Source organism: Syngnathus floridae, chromosome 3 (assembly GCF_059516105.1).
Source record: "Syngnathus floridae isolate MCC-2025c chromosome 3, RoL_Sflo_1.0, whole genome shotgun sequence".
In the NCBI taxonomy this organism is placed as follows: domain Eukaryota; kingdom Metazoa; phylum Chordata; class Actinopteri; order Syngnathiformes; family Syngnathidae; genus Syngnathus; species Syngnathus floridae.
This window is the reverse complement of record NC_142415.1, coordinates 11,817,995-11,837,970: the sequence shown is the minus strand read 5'-3', so window position 1 is coordinate 11,837,970 and position 19,976 is coordinate 11,817,995. Positions and strand designations below refer to the sequence as shown.

At 40.3% G+C, this 19,976-nt stretch overlaps 1 protein-coding gene across 3 annotated transcripts in view; it reads left to right on the top strand.

The window, feature by feature from the left end:
- The window catches only part of sbf2 (SET binding factor 2), a 59,361-nt gene that overhangs the window by 27,644 nt on the left and 11,741 nt on the right, over positions 1-19,976 (top strand). For all 3 annotated transcript variants that reach the window (XM_088370972.1, XM_088370971.1, XM_088370973.1), the window contains exons 10-26: positions 167-244; positions 478-591; positions 1,051-1,179; positions 1,309-1,407; positions 1,995-2,199; positions 2,288-2,397; positions 3,456-3,605; positions 9,937-10,005; positions 14,331-14,501; positions 14,719-14,984; positions 15,968-16,140; positions 16,390-16,463; positions 18,041-18,236; positions 18,408-18,535; positions 18,926-19,101; positions 19,280-19,413; positions 19,505-19,706. In XM_088370972.1, the coding sequence (XP_088227098.1) occupies positions 167-244; positions 478-591; positions 1,051-1,179; positions 1,309-1,407; positions 1,995-2,199; positions 2,288-2,397; positions 3,456-3,605; positions 9,937-10,005; positions 14,331-14,501; positions 14,719-14,984; positions 15,968-16,140; positions 16,390-16,463; positions 18,041-18,236; positions 18,408-18,535; positions 18,926-19,101; positions 19,280-19,413; positions 19,505-19,706 (2,474 nt within the window). The remainder of the gene's footprint in view (positions 1-166; positions 245-477; positions 592-1,050; positions 1,180-1,308; positions 1,408-1,994; positions 2,200-2,287; positions 2,398-3,455; positions 3,606-9,936; positions 10,006-14,330; positions 14,502-14,718; positions 14,985-15,967; positions 16,141-16,389; positions 16,464-18,040; positions 18,237-18,407; positions 18,536-18,925; positions 19,102-19,279; positions 19,414-19,504; positions 19,707-19,976) is intronic.

Sequence of the window (19,976 nt, the reverse complement as noted above, 5' to 3'; positions counted from 1 at the left end):
GTTGTAAAACTTGGCAGTAAGACAAACAGTGACAAGGGGCAAAAACAAATAAAACATTTAAACTCAACACAAAACATGCCTATCACGCAAAAATATCCCTTTTATGAATGGTATGTTCTGCTGCTGTTTGTGGAAAATTGTGATGTGCAAAGCCTGCCTCTTCTAGGTATTGCATCCTGATCTAGAGATTGCAGACAATGCGTTCCCTCCGCCTCGCGCTGCACCCTCCAACCTCAAATTGTTGGTAAGTCAGCATCACCGTCACATGGCCTCCCTTTGCCCATGGTTTGACGTCTTCCTCCCCCATGAGGACAATGCTTCTGCTTTCAACAAAAGGCCCTTATTCCAAGAAGGTCACACTATTGAGATTCCGCATCAACTGACTGTTATCTAAACTTGATGATTAATTGATAATCACAGTGATGTTGCTTCACAATTTTGAGATGCGTATGTTGTTTGTGTCTGAATGTGTGACAGGACAAAGAGGTGAGGGCTGTCTTTCTCAGGCTGTTTGCACAACTCTTCCAGGGCTACAGGTCATGCCTGCAGCTCATCCGTATCCATTCTGAAACTGTGATTCATTTTCACAAGGTAAGATAAGTACCGATTCTGTGCAAAACGAAGTTTTCCTGTTAATCACCAATATTTTTAGCAAAAGCTTCCCATAAAGCAAATATACGTGCAAACATCCAGGAATCAACAGACTATTAGCATGATTGTCCCTTGTTGCTTGGTATTTATTTTGTTTGCCGGACGTTGTTTCCATTGTAACTTCAGAGCAGATCATCATCAGCAAAGTACCCCACATGGATTTTGTTATAATCTTGTTCAGCGTGTTTTCCTGAAATCAGCAAGTAATGTTTCAGTCAACCCACAAACAATTGATGTTGCCTCAGTGACATGCCTTCTTAGGTACACACAACCTTGCGGAGATTACTTGAAAGACAGGGCAAATATACTTTAATTATACTATGACCCACAGTCCAAGAATGTATCACATTGTTCACATATGTGCAATATTGTAACTATTTTAATTCTGACAATGTGCAGACTGCCTTTCTCGGCCAGCGAGGCCTCATTGAGAACGATTTCATCACCAAGGTCTTGGATGGCATGGCCTTCGCTGGGTTTGTTTCTGAGCGTGGTCCGCCTTATCGAGCTTGTGATCTCTTTGATGAGGTTAGCCCACTCAATTTAACATAGAAACCTCCTAAATAGTACGCTCGTATTTGACATGATCATTAACAACCGGGGTTCTTCAGGAGCATTTTGCAGTTTATATTTTACTTTTATTCTGTGTGTTCATAGCTGGTGGCCTTAGACATTGAGAAATTTAGGGAAGAAGATCACAACCCTGCGAAGCTGCAGAGACGCATCAGGGAACTCTCGGAGCAGCTATACAGAAATGTGAGACTGACAAATTTATTGATGTAATGAATATGAAGCATGAATATGTTTAACGTTAAGAGCATATCACGCTTTTTTATGCTTTCCACAATTAATCAACCTGGCCTCTGCTGTACTTACACACGTTCGTTGGTAGAATTGATTTGCGTTCAATGACCGCTCATAAAGTACAACATCACAAAATTACACAGGAAAAAAACTAGTGCACCAAACGACAATGACTAGTAGTTGAGCACATTGCAGGGAGGGGGTATGTGGAAATCTAATTTCTTAGAAGTATGAGTTATTATGGTGGCTATTTATCTAAACTGGAAGTATGATGCCTGGTTCATTAAAACCCCGCCTCCGTTTTTCTCACGCACGTTCAATGACCGCTCATAAAGTAGATCATCTCATAATTACCCAGGAAAAAAACTAATTTAATGCACCAAACAGCAATGACTAGTACTTAAGCACATTGCAGGGTGTATGTGGAAACATTTTATGCTCATGGATCAAATTTAACTTCTATCTCAAGGCGCCTCTGTATGTGATTTTAATTCATTGGTCATCTTAATACTTAATACTCTTGCATTTGTTATCACTAGGAGATTCCGAACCCCCACTTGGCATTCCAGAAAGTGCCTAGGCCATCAGAGGGATCACATCTTCGGGTGCATCAGGTACCCTTCCCCCTGTTGTGTGACGATCAAGTGGAGAAGCTGCTGCAGGAGGGTGTGGCCAAAAGCATCAATTCCCCTCCATCAACACGGCCTGAGAAGAAGTGTGTTGTACCTGCTGGTCCTCCTGTCGGTATGACCACCTGTTACTATCACCATATCACAACCCATCCTTAATGCACTATCAATATGTGGAGTGATTCCTTATCTTTGTTTTTCAGTATCCATTATGGGAAACACAGGCTCTGTGTTTAACAGTGCTCGCAGGCTTGAGGTAGTGAGGAGTTGCATCGCCTTCATCTTTGAAAACAAGATCCTCGAGACTGAAAAGGTTCAGTGCACAATCATTCAATTTGCTACATGAGATGTATTAAATCAGGGGTGTCAAACTCATTTTTTTTGCGGACCGCATAGTAGTCAGTTTCTTTCAGAGGGCCATTATGACTTTCAACCCAAATAAATGTATGAGCACCTCATATTATATACAGTAAAAGCTACAAAACATACTGACAACTCATTTTCAAATCAGACAAGTAAAAACTGGTCAAATATTAAAAAAAAAAAGATATTATTAAAAGTGAAGACAATTTGCAATTCTAATAATGGCACACGAATTTGATGCACAATTTGTCTTCGCGGGCCACATAAAATGATGTGGCGGGCTGTATCTGGCCACCGGGCCTTGAGTTTGACACCTGTGCATTAGAGAAAGCCCATGTACTTAATACTGGTGGTATGTGTACTGCATTTTGAGAATTGCTGTCCTAGATTTTATGTACTTTTCAGGTAGTTAGTGTTTTGTTGCCTACTTGAGCAACCAATTATTTCACTATTAAGGTAAATTAGTCCATCCTGTGTCGTCTCACATTTTCCTTCACTAAGGTTCTGTGTACAACACGGCGTATCAGAGGGAAAGATAGAGCACATTTTTGTTCTTGCAATGGCCAACAGCCAGTTTGCTTCGTAGCCTACTAACTTCATATATTTGTTTTATAATTAAAGCACTGGTCTTGCTGCTTATTTGAGAATGCATGCCATTTATCCTGTGAACCATCAAGGAGCCTATAAAACCTGCTTTGACATATGGTCGGAATAAACACGGGGCTCTACTCAAGGGAATGTAAATACTGCTGTTGCAATCACTGACTATCGTAAAGTTGTAACGTTTCATCCCGCTCATCAAAATAAAATGACAAAAATTCTGTCTAGAGACCACAGATCTATTCATAAAATTAACTTCATTCTATTAGACACCACAGTAAATGTCTTCTTTTTTTTTTTTTTTTTTTGGAGCGTCATTGTTATTCTTATGTCCCTATGTTATGGCTCGTCAAATGTAGTCCATCTGCATTAGTTACAGTCTCACTAAGTTCTTCACCCTCTTCACAGACTCTCCCTGCTGCTCTGCGGGCACTCAAAGGCAAAGCCGCTCGCCAGTGTCTGACTGAGGAGCTAAGTCTTCATGTCCAGCAAAATCGGGCCATACTGGACCACCAACAGTTTGACTACATCATTCGGATGATGAATTGTGCCCTGCAGGTAATTCCCCAAATTTGAAAACCATGAAAAAAACATGTTTTGTTACGAAAATTTGGTCCCTATCATGTTTCAAAAGAGAGTAGTAACCTAAGGTTGTCAGCAATCAAGTGCCTAAATCTTTTTCTTCTTTTACAATAGGCAAATGCAATTTTTGCAACAAAAAGTAAACAGAAATAGAAGCTAATAATCATTCAGCTATTTGACAACGCTGAAGAAATGAAAAACTGCAACTACCCCACATTTCTTTTCCGATCTCTTACATAAAATCATTTTGAGGTAAAAATAACCACGATTTATGGTCGCGGATCCGTCCAGAACGGAAATCAAAACAGGAAAATACTTACAATGTCCTCAGCTTTTAAGCAAAAGCAATGTCAGAGAAGCACAATTGTACATAAGACCTCTACTGTCCATGGTTACCCTTCCTCCTGGTTTTAGCTTTCCTGTATTCTCCACTTGTTTACAACATGTTGTAAGAATGAGCTCAGTAATGTTGCTCATTGTTTATCAGACAACTTGTTTGTCTCTTCCTGGTGCCCCCATAGTTGGAACAACTATCCAAATCAGTAAGCCGTCTGTTTTGTGCAGTCCTGAAAGAATCTGAGGCTTCACTCAACAAAAGCAGCCAGGTCTTTATTGCTAATTCTTTATTTTTTACTGCCTCAAATCTGCTCTTTCTTTAGAGTTTAATCGTCGTAAGTAGTCCCAAGTGTGCAGATTTCATGGAGTGACTTTGGATTCCAGTCATTTTTTTCCATTTCAAAGCCAATAAATCTTGGCAGCTACTCAGGGCATGAATACATTGTTGAAGTTGTCACCATGTGACAAAGTTGTTGGTTGGCACGAGCAGTCTCATTGGCTTGACTGGACCAAATTGAACTGGTCTTAAATTACTGACCAACTGACTTTCACATACTTTACTGACATATAGCTACCAAGTGTACGTGGACAAAGATTCTTGGAGAATCCCACTCTTGGCGTGCCACTAATAATGACACACATTCTGATTTTACTGTCTTTTTTTTTATTGGATCCAAGCAAATGTTCTGAGCTCAGATTTTATGGATTTCTTAGAGACGAGCTGAGAAAGTAATATAAATAGAAAATTGGCAGTCGCATTATTAGTTCTTCACACCCATTCTTGCTACACGCTGCCTCATAACAGACTCGCAGTGATATTTCAGTTCCGCGTGCGAGCAAGAGGAACAAAGGGGAGAGAGGGATCAGAGTGACCTATCCTGTAAAAAATGTTGCATGCGTTGAAGAACGATAGCAAAATGCCTCATTAGGATTTCTGGCGGCCACATGTATGTGACACGTTCATTCACAATGACATCATCATTAAGAGGCCAATCATGACATTGATCATTTAACTGCCTCTCCCTTGGGGTAAATAACAATTTTGGTTTCTGGTTGTAATCACCTTCCGAAAGGTTTTTGAGGATCATGTGGTGGAGGTGGAGTGTGACACAAAACGTATTCAGCTGTATTCACAGCGTGGTACTTTTCCCGTAATTTATGTTACAGCCTCATTCCGGAATAGACTATATTCATTTTTTACTCGCAAAATCCTACACACCCCATAATGAAGTGTTTTTGAAAGATAGAAATGTACCGAGATATCGTGGTTGAAAACCTTCTGCAAACTGGTCAAGACCTCAGACTGTGTTGAAGGTTTACCTTCCAACAGGACAATGACTTCAAGCACACTGCCAAGACAATGAAGGAGTGACTTCAGGATAACTCTGTGAATGTCCTCAAATGGCCCCGACAGCCCAGATTTGAATCTTTGAATCTGGCAAGATCTGAAAATGGCTGTGCACCAAAGAGGAACGGGCAAAGCGAGCCAAGCTAGTGACATCTTAATCAAAAAGACTTTAGGCTGTACATAGTATTGATACTTGTGTACAGGTGATGTTTTAATAAATAAATAAATAAATAAATAAATAAATAAATAAATAAATAAAAATTTAATAAAATAAAAAAACTGAAGAAGAAAAAACCTCGTGCTGTCAATATGTGGGGCTATATGTAGAATTTTGAGAGAAAAAAACAACTGTAGGCTGTAACAAAAAAATCACAGTGAAAACTTTCCGGATGCACAGTAACTGTAATTCTGTGAAGCTTTGAGGCAAAGGTTTTGCATCCTCGTTTGTTTGTAATAAAATTAATTGAGTCATTTGAATAATCGTTAGCCACAGCCCTAGTTATGTGTTTTTCCAAGTAAATTTCCAAAGCCTGTAATGTATTAAAAAAAAATGTTGCGTTCTCAGGAATGTGTTGCTGCCGCCAATAAGATTTTACAATATTTTTTCCTGTTTAAACAAAGGTTATTATTCTTATCGGTGTTTCTGCCATGAATCACACGAAGTAACAAGCCCCACTGACGCATTTGAGCTAATTGCCCATCTCGTTGTGTGTGCATGCGCGCCGGTCAGTGCTCCTGCTCCCTGCAGTACACAAGCCATGTGGGGGGAATCAGGCCTGCTGTGGATGTATCCTGGCATCTCAACCATTTCCTGTCAGATAGGATTATTAGTCCTCTGTGCAATGCTCTCTCATAGCCCAGGGCCTCATCTTAGTTAAACACACTCTCAATGGCAGTTTACTGGGAGAGGGGATTACGTCGAGCGGTTCAAGTGGCCACGGTGCCGCCAAAGCCATATGTCCCACATGATGGTGAGTTTGATGTGCTGAGGTGAGAAGTGGGCAAGACAGAGCACATGTTCCACACAGATGTTGTTCGGAGAAAATTGATCTCAGCGTTGTCTTGGTGCTGACGTACTGCACCTCTTTGATGAGCCTTAAGGCCACTATAAGGTTCAAACAGTTTCAGTGTAGGACTTCATTACTTTCGACATTACTTAGCACATAAATTAGTTTCTTGCTGAGGAAACATGGCCTCTGTGTGCCTCAGTAACATTGATGGACTGCTTAACGTAGCAATGGTCTATAGGAATTGGAACCGGGTAGCCTTCCCATTTTCAACTCATTCCTTTAGATGTCTAGTGCGGCCAGGTAAACATCTGCTGAAATCAGGTTTCAGGACTCTCAATACACCACAGAGGTCAACTATGTGACCTTCTCTTCCTTTTGCTCAACCATACTGCAATGAACCAAAATATGCTTATGCACTATATGTGCGTAAAAGTGCCATTTACGTGTGCATTCCAAATGCATCACTTCATTCCGGCAGATTTCCTGGATAGTTTTTCAGGAAGTTTTCCTTTTGTTCACTTCCTACATCATTTCTGTCACATACTTGAGTTTTGGGCTCACCGTAACGTGTACGTGTCTGATGCCGAATAGCTACGTTAGTCATCGTAGCCCTTAAGAATTTCCGCACCTTCAAGGGGGAGGAAAAGACTGATGAGAAACACAGTAAATAATGGGAGGAAAAGATGACAGCGGGGTGTCGTAGTCGCCAGAAATGTGAGGCGACACATCAGAACAAGTTATTTTCTATCCATTTTTGAGTTCCAGAATAAAATTGCAAGTACTCCCAACCCTGCATATGATGCTTGCTCATTTTCCCCATGCCATTGGAAAATCATTTTGCATTTATTTTCAGGCCCTCTTTAGAGTGTTGTACTTATCTCCTTGTGAGTTTATCTCGAAATAATGTGTGGTGTCGCTACTCATCCAGTCTGTTTAGAGATTATAGGTGATAATGAAGTTGACTTAACCTTGTACGCATCATTTGTATATATGTACGTTAGAAGGAAAAAAATACTTTTTACAATACTAATGATTTCCAAACATTGTGGAATTTGGTCTTCTATTAGTCAATAGTAGACAACCATTTTATGTGCAGCTGGTTTATAAATCTTAGAAGACATTACAACCTCCCAATAACCTCCTTGTCTCGTGGTGATTTCATCATCTGAAAAATTCTGTTGCAATATATATACACTACCGTTCAAAAGTTTGGGGTCACTTAGGAATGTCATTATTTTTTTGAATAAAATTGCTATTTTTTTCCAATGAGGATAACATTGAAGTAGGTTTAAACTGGTTTTTAATGCAATATCTACATAGGTGTATAAAGGCCCATTTTCAGCAACCATCTCGCCAGTGTTCTAATGGTCCATTGTGTTTGCTAATTGTGTTACAAGGCTGTAATGTAAGTCAAATTCCTTGTTTGGCATTTTGAAAGTTATTGTATTTACATTTACGTATACATAAATCACTGTATATCCCTCATCATTTATGCATTTCCCATCATGAACTTCAGTCACCCGCAGCATTGTTCACTGTTGGTAAGCAATGCTCTGGTGCCACTGCAAGGTGGAACTTTTTATCGCAGCCCAAATGGCAGAAAAGACAAACACAAGTGACAAGCAAAATAAAACAGAAACTGTGTTTGCTTTCATGTGTAGCTGCGGCACTTGTGTTTTGCATTTGCGCTCCTCTGTACATTCTTGGATTTTTTTTTCTCATTCTTTTTCTCTTGAGCAATGGTGGCAACAGGGGGGCTCCATTACAGACCACAATCAGAGAATTCTGCATTCTTTACCCTATGTTGTGAACTATTGATATCTCAACGTGTGACTGTGTATGTGCACATTCTTTTTCATGATTTTGAAGTGAATCAGATTACTAAAGAAATACTTTTCTGTATGAAACAAGTCCAATTGAGGGTTATGAGGTATGCCACCAGGTCAAAATCAGTGCTGCTGTTTGCGCATGGTATTACTTTTGTTTCCTCTGGCTATATTCTCCTTAAGTCCAGTTGGTTAGCTGAGCACCAATAAGTACCAATTTCCTGTGAATTAAGTACTTTTGGAGTCCGACTTGCATCGTTTCTCCTGTTCTCATCAGTTTTTTTGAGCCGCTTAGGCTCCTGCTTGATGATTCTTAATGTACTTCCCATACTAGCCATGTTCTTTGAAACGCTGATTGAAAAAAACTCAACATAGATCCTACATATAGTTAAGCCTAAAATTATCTATTCCCTTTAATTTGTGAATGAGTTTAAATGGGTTTCATTGTGGAATGGTTACCTTGGGACAACGCCAAAATCTCTAGAAGAAGCAATCCACTTTTATGACAAAAGGTTCCATGGAAAAAATTTACATGTACACATAGTTGGTTTTATTTCTATAGTGTATTAGAATTACTGTAAGAGTGAACTGATTGTTAATATCCCTTTTGAGGAATGAGTCCAAATTCAGAGGTATGACTATACTGTAGATCAGGGGTCAAGAAACTTTTTGGCGGACAGAGCCATAAATGCCCATTTTATAAAAATAATTTCCTGTGAAAGCCATACCATTTTAAAAAAACGATAACGTTAAATACAATTAAATGCATGTATTTTAATTAAGACCAACGATTTTTTGAGTGTACTATGTATTCTTTTTAATAACATTTTTAACGTCGCCAAAAGAGCCATGTCTGGCTCGCGAGCCATAGGTTCCCGACCCCTGCTGTAGATAATAAAAACATTGGTGTTAACACACATTCTATTTTCATTGAATAGTGCATGTGTCAATACGAATTCATAAATTTGGCCAGGATAGAAAATCTCATGTTAATTATTTTCAGTTGGCTCCTTTATTTCAACAGTTTGTTAATTTCCATTTCTCATTAAAGGCCAATTAAAAAGATCATAAAACCTACCTACTGAGTTTCCAAGACAGATGGAGAAGCTGCACAGGGAGATGACAAAAGAAAAACTGCTGACAGGTGTAACAGTTATATGTCACTGAGGAGATATTTCCAAGCATTTCTTGATTCTAAAGCAGGAAAGAAAAAGGATTGGTTCTGTGTCTCGGCATGACCAGATGGCGTTGAAAAATTGGACGATTTTATGCAACATGTGAATGTTTGTGACAAGCCTTAGTGTGATCTGGTCAAAATTGCAAGAGACAAAAATATGTTGCAAATAAATTCAAGACTTGCTTAAACAAGTGTGTCCGAGTACAGATTATATAAGGCTATTGGAAGCATGTGTCTGTCTCGACTATGGAACATGGTGAAGTGAACGGTTTTGGCAAGTTTTTTTTTTTTTTTTTGGCTTGGCACTGACATTTAACAGGACATGACTGTCTTTATGTAAAAAGTAATTGGATGGCTTACCCCTTTGTGTTCATCTCATCGATCATTCCCATGTGTTACATGCATGCTTGATGTCCATTTAGACAGAACGTTTCTTAAGATATAGCTGAGGAATGCCTACCGGCAAGAACGCAATGTCTCATTAACCCAAACAGGCATACGTCCCCCTTAGTGGTCCTGGTGTGTTTTGGGAGAAGCAACAGAAATGCGTAACCTGTGACCTGCTGCGTCTTGCCCCACTCTCACTTGTCTCCTGTTGTTTGACCCACAGGACTGTTCCAGCTCAGAGGAGTACACTGTGGCTGCTGCACTGCTGCCACTGTCAACAGCTTTTTACAGAGTAAGTAGGTTCATTCAACACAGATGTGTGTTCTGCGTAAGGCTTCTGTTTCACGGATAATGCATACAAAGTGCTAGGGAGGCCTGTTGCGCTAAAACCACTTCCAGCCCTTTACATGATAAAGTGTTTGAACCTTTTAGACACACAACAATATTTCATTGTCACCATAGTATTAGAGATAGAGATAAATAGCACTCTTAAGAATTGTAACTGCATTGTGATTAATTCAATGTGTGGCTTCTTCTGGTGTGGAGGATAAAGAATACATACTATATCTAAGTGGATTTCATTGTTGCAGCGTTTGTTTTGAAATATTAGCTGCTTAGATGGTTATACCGCTGCACTGCAGTTTACATTATCCCATCTATGGCCATTTGCACAGCGTGTATGTCTCTCTGTTCAGTTGCGCAGTAAACTCCAACTGAGAGTAGCCAAGGCCTCTTTTTTGAAGAATTCTTTACTATCTCCCAAAACACTGCACTCGTGGTGAAGTTTGCTTCCTCCATCTACTGTAGTGCTCATATCTCCAATTTTTGCTCCCAAGTTAAAGCACAGAATTAGCAGGTTATAGTGCCCGTTTTCTAGCCACTGTGAGAATTGCTACTTTCTGGTCCTTCGACATCTTCCTCATACAGTAAATCAGCAACATTTCTTTGCTTCTTTAACTTCACAAGCATTCAATTCTGAAGCTTTTGAGTCAGGCTCATTTCTGGACTTTGACTGGACCCTTAAAGCATCCTTGTCCCCCAAGCCATTCCCTTTTAATTTTGTTTGGACCTAAAAGACACACAAGAAGTGGTTGACTAAATGACTCGTTCCTGCGTGGCAGCAAAATGCGGTGCAGTGCATTATGGCCAGGCATATTCACCAAAAATATTGAATGACAAACTTTTAATTTGAAAAAATAATGTACTTTTGTCACTGTCTCCTCAACTTTACTTGGATGTGTTCACAATGTACATTGACCTGGTTGCAAAAGAATTTTGCTTTGCGTTTCTCTCACTGCAGTCGCCTCCTACCACATATTGTCACTACTCGAGACTGTTCAGTGTTTGCTTTGTTTCCATACGTTGACGCTTAACAGATGATCTTATTGACCCACGTTCTTCGTTCATTCCTTAATCGCCTCTGCTTTTCCCCCTGACTCATCTAAGATACTGTATGTTGCGCACGCTTGTTAATATTTGCAACAGAAGTAAGGACAAACCAATGTCTCAAATCTGCCGTTGTAGTTTGCATGCATGGTACCAGTTGGTAAAGTTCATCTAGGTTCCATACAACCGCAGTGGCCTTTTGTTAGATGCATTGTTGAGCTGCACAGTTCCTCTGACCTTTGTTATCTGAATATGAGTGTTTATCAGGAGATGGATGGGGATCACTGACATCTGAATTTCTTTCTTTTGCATAACATTCAATCTATTTGAATGTGCCACAGTACAAGTCTTTATCCTAATAGTGGGATAAAAGAAATTTGGTGACCTACACACTCTGCTGTTAGATGGGGCAGTGGGCTGGCCATTTTCCTGTCATGAGGAAAGTGATGTACTGGTTGACCCTTGTGTAACTCCAAAAATGTTCAATTTCTGGTTTATTTAATCTGTTTACCTTATTTTGGAACATTTATATTACTTGTACATTGTGTCATTACTATTTCGCAGTTATGTTCTGTCAGCGGCTTTGTTTATGATTCTGACTTTCTGCATCGTGTTTCTATGAGGGTTTTTTTGTACACTACAGGAGATTGATTGTGTGCAAGGTAATTATGCATTCCGACAAAAGAAAAAAAATACTTTAACTTTTGCTCCAGTTCAGGAACAATTTGTTTAAAATACTTTTCTGCCTCCAGGCTAGCAACATATTAGTTTTCAGTGATGTGCAGTCAGGCTACTTACTGCTTGAACATCACGACAAGATCCCAGATCCTGATAGCCCTTTTACCTCTTACCCACACACAGTGTGTCCCTCCTTAGCTCTTTTGGTGTGTTTTTTTGTTTGATTTGGGGCTTGTTTTCACCTCTTTCTCAAACTTACATTCCACCCTTCACGAGTCGAGTGTCTCAGCCAAATGGGTCTGATAATAGTATCCTCCTCCTTCTCACTTGGATTTCCTTATTTCCTTTCCTCCTCCCTCTCTATTATTCTCCCCTTCGCCATCTCATTCTTTACCATCTGTCTTGTGAGTGGCTCGCTGTATTAAGAAGAATTGACCTAGGTCGAAATGACCTGCACATATCTGAAGAGTCAGAAAAACACAGCCAAGCTGAGTGTAGACCACAAACACCCCCGCGCACAAACATGCTCACACATCAGCATTTAGACACAGCATCAAGCAGAGAGGTGTTACAGAGCTTTTGAAAGCTGTTATTATTCACCTGTTTGTTTGGAATACTGTTTCTTCCATCCTTATCGCTTGAATTCAGCTTGTCTGTGTAGAGTCTAGACTATGACGCATTTCTCAGCTGTGGTTACAATGAAGTCTTCCCTCAAATTATTTTTGACCTCACAATTTGAGCTCTCTTTTTTGGAAAGAACTTCATAATGATATATTGTATTTGTTAGACTGATGACAGGATATCTTTGTTGCCATCAGTGTTGCGTAATGGAAAACAAGTCATATTACTCATAGTGTATTTATTTAAGGCGATATAAATTACTATATGAAAGAACAGTGAGTGCCGGTGTATTCCTGAAAGGGACAAAATATTCCAGAGATGGAAAAAGTACTAAGAGCTCAACATTTTGAACTCCTCCTGACACTGTCTCCTGTCTTGCTTGCTTTCCTGTTTGTAAGGTACTGATGTGTGTGTGGGGGGGGTGAACCTGACCCAGTAATTTGCCTGTTTGGACACACTTTCACATTGTAGTACTACAAAATGAGTCCAAACTTTTGACTGACATTATAAATCACAGTGGATTTTACACCTTCTTTCAAAAAAATCACAAAAGTTCTCACCTTTGTATATGATTCCCAAAGAACATTTCCTCTGTTTTGTAACGTAACACAAGAGAAGTGGGTGTAGGTTTTTTTTCTCGTAAGAGGCTCGTGATGTTCGGGGTCATCTGCTGAATTTTGGTCATAATTTTGTTCGTAGCTTAATTACAATATTAGTGTTATTAATGACTTGAAAGAACTTGGCTCCAGGACAGGCCATGTGAGGAACATTATGTCAGGCAGTCCATCTTGTGGCTTTGGGCTTATCATCGAGGGATTAAAGCTGTTTGTGCTGGTTCTAATTATAGCAACCATCTCCAACTCTCATACTTGAGGATAAACAATAAAGTGCCGATTAAAAACTGCTTAGTGTCAATTCTTGGTGGGGGGGAATCAAAAGCTGGTCTAAAAACAGCGCTGGGTCTCCCAATATGTTCTTCACTCAGTATGAAGATAAAGTGCAATATTTTATTTACACGTGGTCATAGTTTACATTGGAGTGTTCAAAAGTACCATATTTTCCAGACTATAAGCCGCTATTTTTTGCACAAGTCTTGACCCTGCGGCTTATACTCCAGTGCGGCTTATCTATGGATTTTTCATGATTTTTATAATATTGTATGATTTGTGCATATTCTCTTGTATATGCAAATTAAACATTAGCACACTTGCAGTTTATAGTCCAGTGCGGCTTATATATAAACAAAACGGGATTTTTCCTGAATTTTAGCTGGTACGGCTTCTATTCAGGTGCACTTTATATTCCAGAAATTACAGCCGTAAGCAGATGCCGAGCATTTCACATTCCCTTCCTGGATTGTTTTTGCACGTGCCTACTCTTCACCCCCCTCTAGTTAAACGTCAAAACAAAACATTTGCTGTTTCGAAATACTCCGAACAAAAATCAAAATGTCACTGCTTTAAATGACCTTTTATGTCGCTTCACAGATTACAATTTGGAAACTGAATTGCTTTTCCTTGAAGTCAGGGCTAGTTTGACTCTTGTTTTTGTGCGAAGTGGAAAAACAAGTGCAGCTGTCAGTGTCATCACATTAAACATAAATTAGATACGAGGATGACTCTCATCATCCGTTCATTTTCTGGTTTCAGGCTGTAAAATTTGATGCAATCCCAAAAGGCCTCTTGAGTTTCTGCATTGCACGACACACGTTTTACTTCACTAATTTGTGCGAGAATAAAAAATAATTGTTCAGTGGTTATCAAAAATATGTGACTTTACTGAATGTGTTTGTAGTGGCTGAGTGTACATTACAGGCAGTTTCCATTATTTATTTTTTTCTGTTTCATATCACTTCACTTCATATGCCATCATTTTTCCTTAATGCCAGAATAAAACAAAACAAATATACAGATTGTTTTTTTTGTCTTTCAGAAACTGGTTGCTGGGGTGAACCAATTTGCCTATACCTGCATCCAGGACCACTCCATCTGGACCAGCCAGCAGTTTTGGGAGGCCACTTTCTACAGCGAAGTCCAGAGCCAGATCCGAGCCTTGTATCTCAACAGCCCAGAGGAGAAGTGGGGCTTCCTTGCCAGACTGAAGGTAAAAGGATAGAATAGGATTAAGTATAATTGTATTTAAAAATGAATAATGGGTTATATTCACAGCCAATTGAGACCCGGCCTTTAATTGATATCCGCTGAGCAGTTCTGTGTTGTCTGCAATCTTTTTAAAACCTGTTAAATCAGAACTTTTTGTGAACTTTCAGTGGCTCTCAATCCGCTCCAACATTTCCTCTCCTACCGCCATCTCTTTCCAGGATGTGGGCATAGCGCCTGCAAAAGACGAGGAGCAGACAGCAATGGACCTAGCTGCCGAGCAGCTGCGCTTGTGGCCAAGCCTGAATAAAGAGAAGCAGCAGGAGCTGGTGAAGAACGAGGAGAGTACCATTTTCAGTCAGGCCATCCATTACGCCAGCCTCATGGTATATCTGCTAGTTCCTTTGGATACCAGCAAGAACAAACTGCTTCGCAACACGCCCGCAGCTGACTGGGAGAGCGGCAGCAACAGCATCGTCACCAACAGGTCAGCGGGGAAAGGAAAGGGGCTTCACTTTCTTAAGGCAGGGCATTTTTTTAATAGCATTACTCTTGAAAAGGAAAGTAAGATTGTACCTGCTTATACGATGCAACATTTTCCTATTTCAAAAACCAGCAGCACAGCACGCATTGCAAAGGGCGGCGGAACCTCATCGATTAAATGATGAGTAATGATGATCAATAATCATTTTGTCTTCATTTTCATTTATGAAATTGACGCAACATATGGCCACATACAGATTATCCTAAAAATATGGACCAATTTAACTGGGCGCTATATAAGGTACATTTTATTATCAATAAGGTTTCATGATATGGGGGTGTTCATGTGTTAATAAAGTGTAGTACTTACTGTATGTATGCATAACATACATACACATAAGTTATCTGGGTTAATGTCGCTCGCATGTTGCTTGCCATGTTGCTTAACGGAATAAAATATGTCTCCTATGTTTGTTTCGCATCCAGCCCTAGATGCATTCAGGATGTTGTTACTGCACAAAATAGTGAGGCTTTCAACCCTTTGGGTGTCATTAATGGGCCCACTCAACTCAACCCAAACAAAATAGCAGTGATTTCTCTCGCTGAGCACTGTGAAATAAATTACTTCAAAATGGCTCGCTTGTTGCCAAAATCCCTCAGATGAACACAGTGTTCTAATTTTGTTTGCGGTATATAACTATTTTTTCACCCAAATTTTGGTGTTGTATTCTCAAAACTGCTTCAAAATTCAAAACGTAACTTTATTCTTTGTATGTAATTATATGAGACAACAGCTGCAAAATTGTTTGCGTAGTCATTTTCTTTCATTGTTGTTTTTTTTCCTCATTGCCTTTGCACATTGCCTGTGCCTTCCTCACTGTTTTCTGACCACTTCTGTCAGCACACAGCTCTCACATCTCCCAATGGGCGCAGCAGCTTGACCCGTTACACGTTCTTGCTTTTCATCATACCATTTATCATTCATAGCATCGCCGGCAGCGTTGCTGAGAGCTTCGACACAGAAAGCGGTTTCGAGGATTCGGAGAATAGCGACGTGGCCAACTCGGTGGTCAGGTTTGTGGCTCGCTTCATTGACAAGGTGTGCACCGAGAGCGGAGTAACCCAGGAACACATCAAGAACCTCCACAGCATGATCCCTGGTACGTCACAGACACTGTTCATTCACGTAGATGCTGTCCTAATTCCCTCAGCTTTGTGCAGAGTAACTCCTGCTAGTGTTTATTCTCAGCAACGCCGGCCTCTGATCTGATTAACTCCTGACACGTTAAATGGCCTTAAAACCTCCTAATACACACACTGTTTGTACAAATGTGTGCATGCACATGTGTGTCTTTGTACGGGCTGAGTTCGCATGTGGACACCAGGTAACCTCATCTTGCGACCTACAGGCATCGTCGCCATGCAGATGGAGGCTCTGGAAGCAGTTCACAGGGAGAGCAGGAGATTACCGCCCATTCAGAAGGTGTGTGATGCTCTACATGGTGACATGCTTGGAACAGCAGTATTGAAATGTCCATATGAATCACTCTTCCCAAGACTGTTCACAAAAAAGATCACTGCTATCCATATATGGACACAATTAAGGCAAAACAACAAAAGTGACATTTTATACAGATTTTTTAAATATTCATCCTCACATTCACATGAATCTGTCTATTGTGACATTGTGAGTGATCTAATTTTCTTGGCGAGTGGTTTCAAATTTTGTGTTTGTTTCAGAACCACTTTTGCCGAATGAGAGAAACAACAACAAAAGAAAGTCGAAACTTAAATTGATAATATATGGCCTTTTTTATAGACCGCCACAGTTTGTATTCTCTTCCCTGCTTATGTGTAGCAAGTGGAAGCTTTCCAATGTTTTCAAGTGCACTTTTAAATATTTTACTTGGTATTTTGAACCCTGCTGTGTTTTTATTGTGTCTGCCAACACTTGGTAATCCTTGTTACACGCACTCATACACACAGACAAACAGCATCCCAGTACTGCCTTGAGACCAACCTGGAAGTTGTGGTGAGCTGTCTGATGAACTTTGTGGCTCATTCCAAGCTGGATTGCAAGCTGCAAGACGCATGCCAAATACTAAAAAGTGTCTAAACAACGGTGGCACCGGCCTCATGACGAGTCAGATTAGTATTGTTATTAGCACCACTTACTCCTGGAAGGAATAACGGGAAAACATTAAAGATGCAATCCAATACTTCTTTTAAACTTCTGACCTGGGTCAAATCAGATTATTGAACCAAAGTTTATCTCTTCTTTCGCAAGATTCTGAGATACTAGTTAAACCTAGACCATTCTGAAAGGGTCACCATTAACTTGCTGAGAGCGATTGAAGTTGGCTTTAATTATGATGGTTAAAATTCCCCCAGACATATTTAGCATAATATCATAGGTTCTTTCGGGTAGCAAAAAAAAAAAGCTGAGGCCAAACGGACAACAGCGTTATGAGACTGGTTCCACGGCTGCTGTGATCCCAGTGCAAGCTGCATATATTGTCAATGTGACATGCTTGCATGTAATTCATGACCTACCAAGGATTTCATATGCTTCAGTGTTGGTGATTTTGATTGCGGCCGTACCCTTTTTGATTGCTAAGGTGTTGAATAAATTGCAGCCCAATGTGGATTAGCCTCAATTTAACTGGAGTGCAAAAATTTGGTAAATATCTTAAGCTGACTTGTTGAAGAAGTCGCTTATTTTGTCGGTTCCTAATCAAATTAATCATGACCCATTTTAATGAGTGACATTTCTTATTTCATTTCATTGAATACATTTTCCCATATTGATGAATTCTATTCCAATGCGGTATTTACCATCAGTGCGACTTATTGCTTAAAAAATAAGATGTACACGTGCCTGTTTTTGAAAGTGGCATGCATGTGGAGCTTGAATGTCTATCAAAGCGCTGTGATTTGAAAAATGTTTTAATCATCTCATACCGATATGCGTCGAGCGTTGGACTCCCAGAATACAAAATGAAAAATTTCACATTTTGCGACCTTTCTGGTTTTAATTTTCAACATGTCGTGTCCCGTCAGCCAAAAATTCTACGCCCAGCACTGCTTCCTGGGGAGGAGTTTGTGACCGAGGGGCTGAGGGTGCTTTTGGATCCTGATGGCAGAGAGGAAGCTACTGGGGGGCTGCTGGGAGGCCCACATATCCTACCAGCAGAGGGAGCACTCTTCCTCACCACATACCGCATCATCTTCAAAGGCATTCCACACGACCCCCTGGGTAAGTTCACTCTGCACCAAATGAAGCTTTCAAAGATAACAAAAACAAACGATAAGAAATACACTGTCATGGCCGTATGCTATCAACCAATTCAAGTTGATAGACCATTGCATTGCATCACTGCTGCACTGGCCATACTTCGTCTGCATGTGTCATTGATCGTCCGTGCAGTGGGGGAGCAGGCAGTGATCCGAGCTTTCCCAATGTCAACCTTGACTAAGGAGAAGAAGATCAGCATCCAGAACCAGCTGCAGCAGAACATGCAGGAGGGGCTCCAACTCCGTTCTGCATCCTTTCAGGTGGTTACATAGAAGGTTTCTCCATACAGTAGTGTCTTGAGATATGAGTGACCAGTCTTTTTTGCAAGATATGAGCTGGCATTCAGGCAATTCGGGGGGGCTTTGATTTGTGAGCACAAACCTGAGGCATGAGCGCTCTTTGAGTGAATTGCTATTCTTATATTATTATTTGATGATTTTAGAAGTAGAAGTAGGGGGTTGAATAGATGAGTAGCATTTCCATTCATTTCAATCAAGAATTGAGATGGCTCGAGATACGCATGAATGGCATTTCCATTCATTTCAATCGTGAATTGAGATGACTTGAGATACAGGTCTAACAGCACTGTACATATATAATTTTTATTTGTTTCTGTATTTGTTTATATTATTATTATTATTATTTTGCAGTTGATAAAGGTGGCTTTCGATGAAGAGGTGAGCTCGGAGATGGTGGAGATGTTCAGGAAGCACATACAGCGGATCCGCTACCCACAATCCATCTTCAGCTCCTTTGCATTTGCTGCAGGGCAAACTCAACTTCAACTTATCCTTCCAAAGCAAAAAGAAAGGAACACTGGCTTTAGGTTGGTGGTTGACCTCTAGTAGAGTATTTTCAATTATTTTACAAAACTGAATTTCACTATCTGGACATAATTAGATCCAACAATTTGTTATCCTTTGAATGCAGCCGGAAGTGGTGGACAATCTTCATGGGGGGGGGACATGCAAGTTGACTTGCGCTCTGCTTTGTTGTCACTTCAGAACACTATCCAAAACTATTGTCAAGGGAGCCAAAAGAGCCAGTAAGATCACAATGGGCCGTGGCAGCCAGACCACACTGAAGAGGAATGACAGAGGCAGCAGAATGACTTGGCACGAAGATGATGATGTATCAAGTGAGCGGGGGAACAAAATGAAGTCCTTATTTGAGCCCAACTTGTAATTATAGGCTAAATGTCAAACTTCGCCTCTGTATGTGTGCTACAGTATCAGATGATGGGGAACCACCACCTTGCAGCACTTTAAGAGCATCTGAGAAGTCCACCATGGAGCAACTGGTGGAGCAGTCCTGTTTCCGTGACTACCAGCGGATGGGCCTCGGTACTATCACAGCCAGCTCATCTCGCTCCAAGTCGGGCGACCAGTTTAGGATCACAGCTGTGAATAGGCTTTATTCGCTTTGCCGCAGGTACGCCACATCTCAGCAAATGACACGTTAGACTTGAGGAGTTGACGTGTCGACTTTGCAACTCCTCAGTGATTGTTTGAGCTCAAAGTGGACGATAATCAACCCCCATCAATTGCGGCTTCTAGATTTGCTGTATAGTTATTTTGTAGAATTTTTTTGTCCAGTTATAACTTAAGTTTTAATGTTTCTTTTAAGTGTAATTCCACTTTCAGCCATTAGATGACAGCAGACTTTTGTGTATAAAACTGTAAATTTGAAGATGAAAAGTGA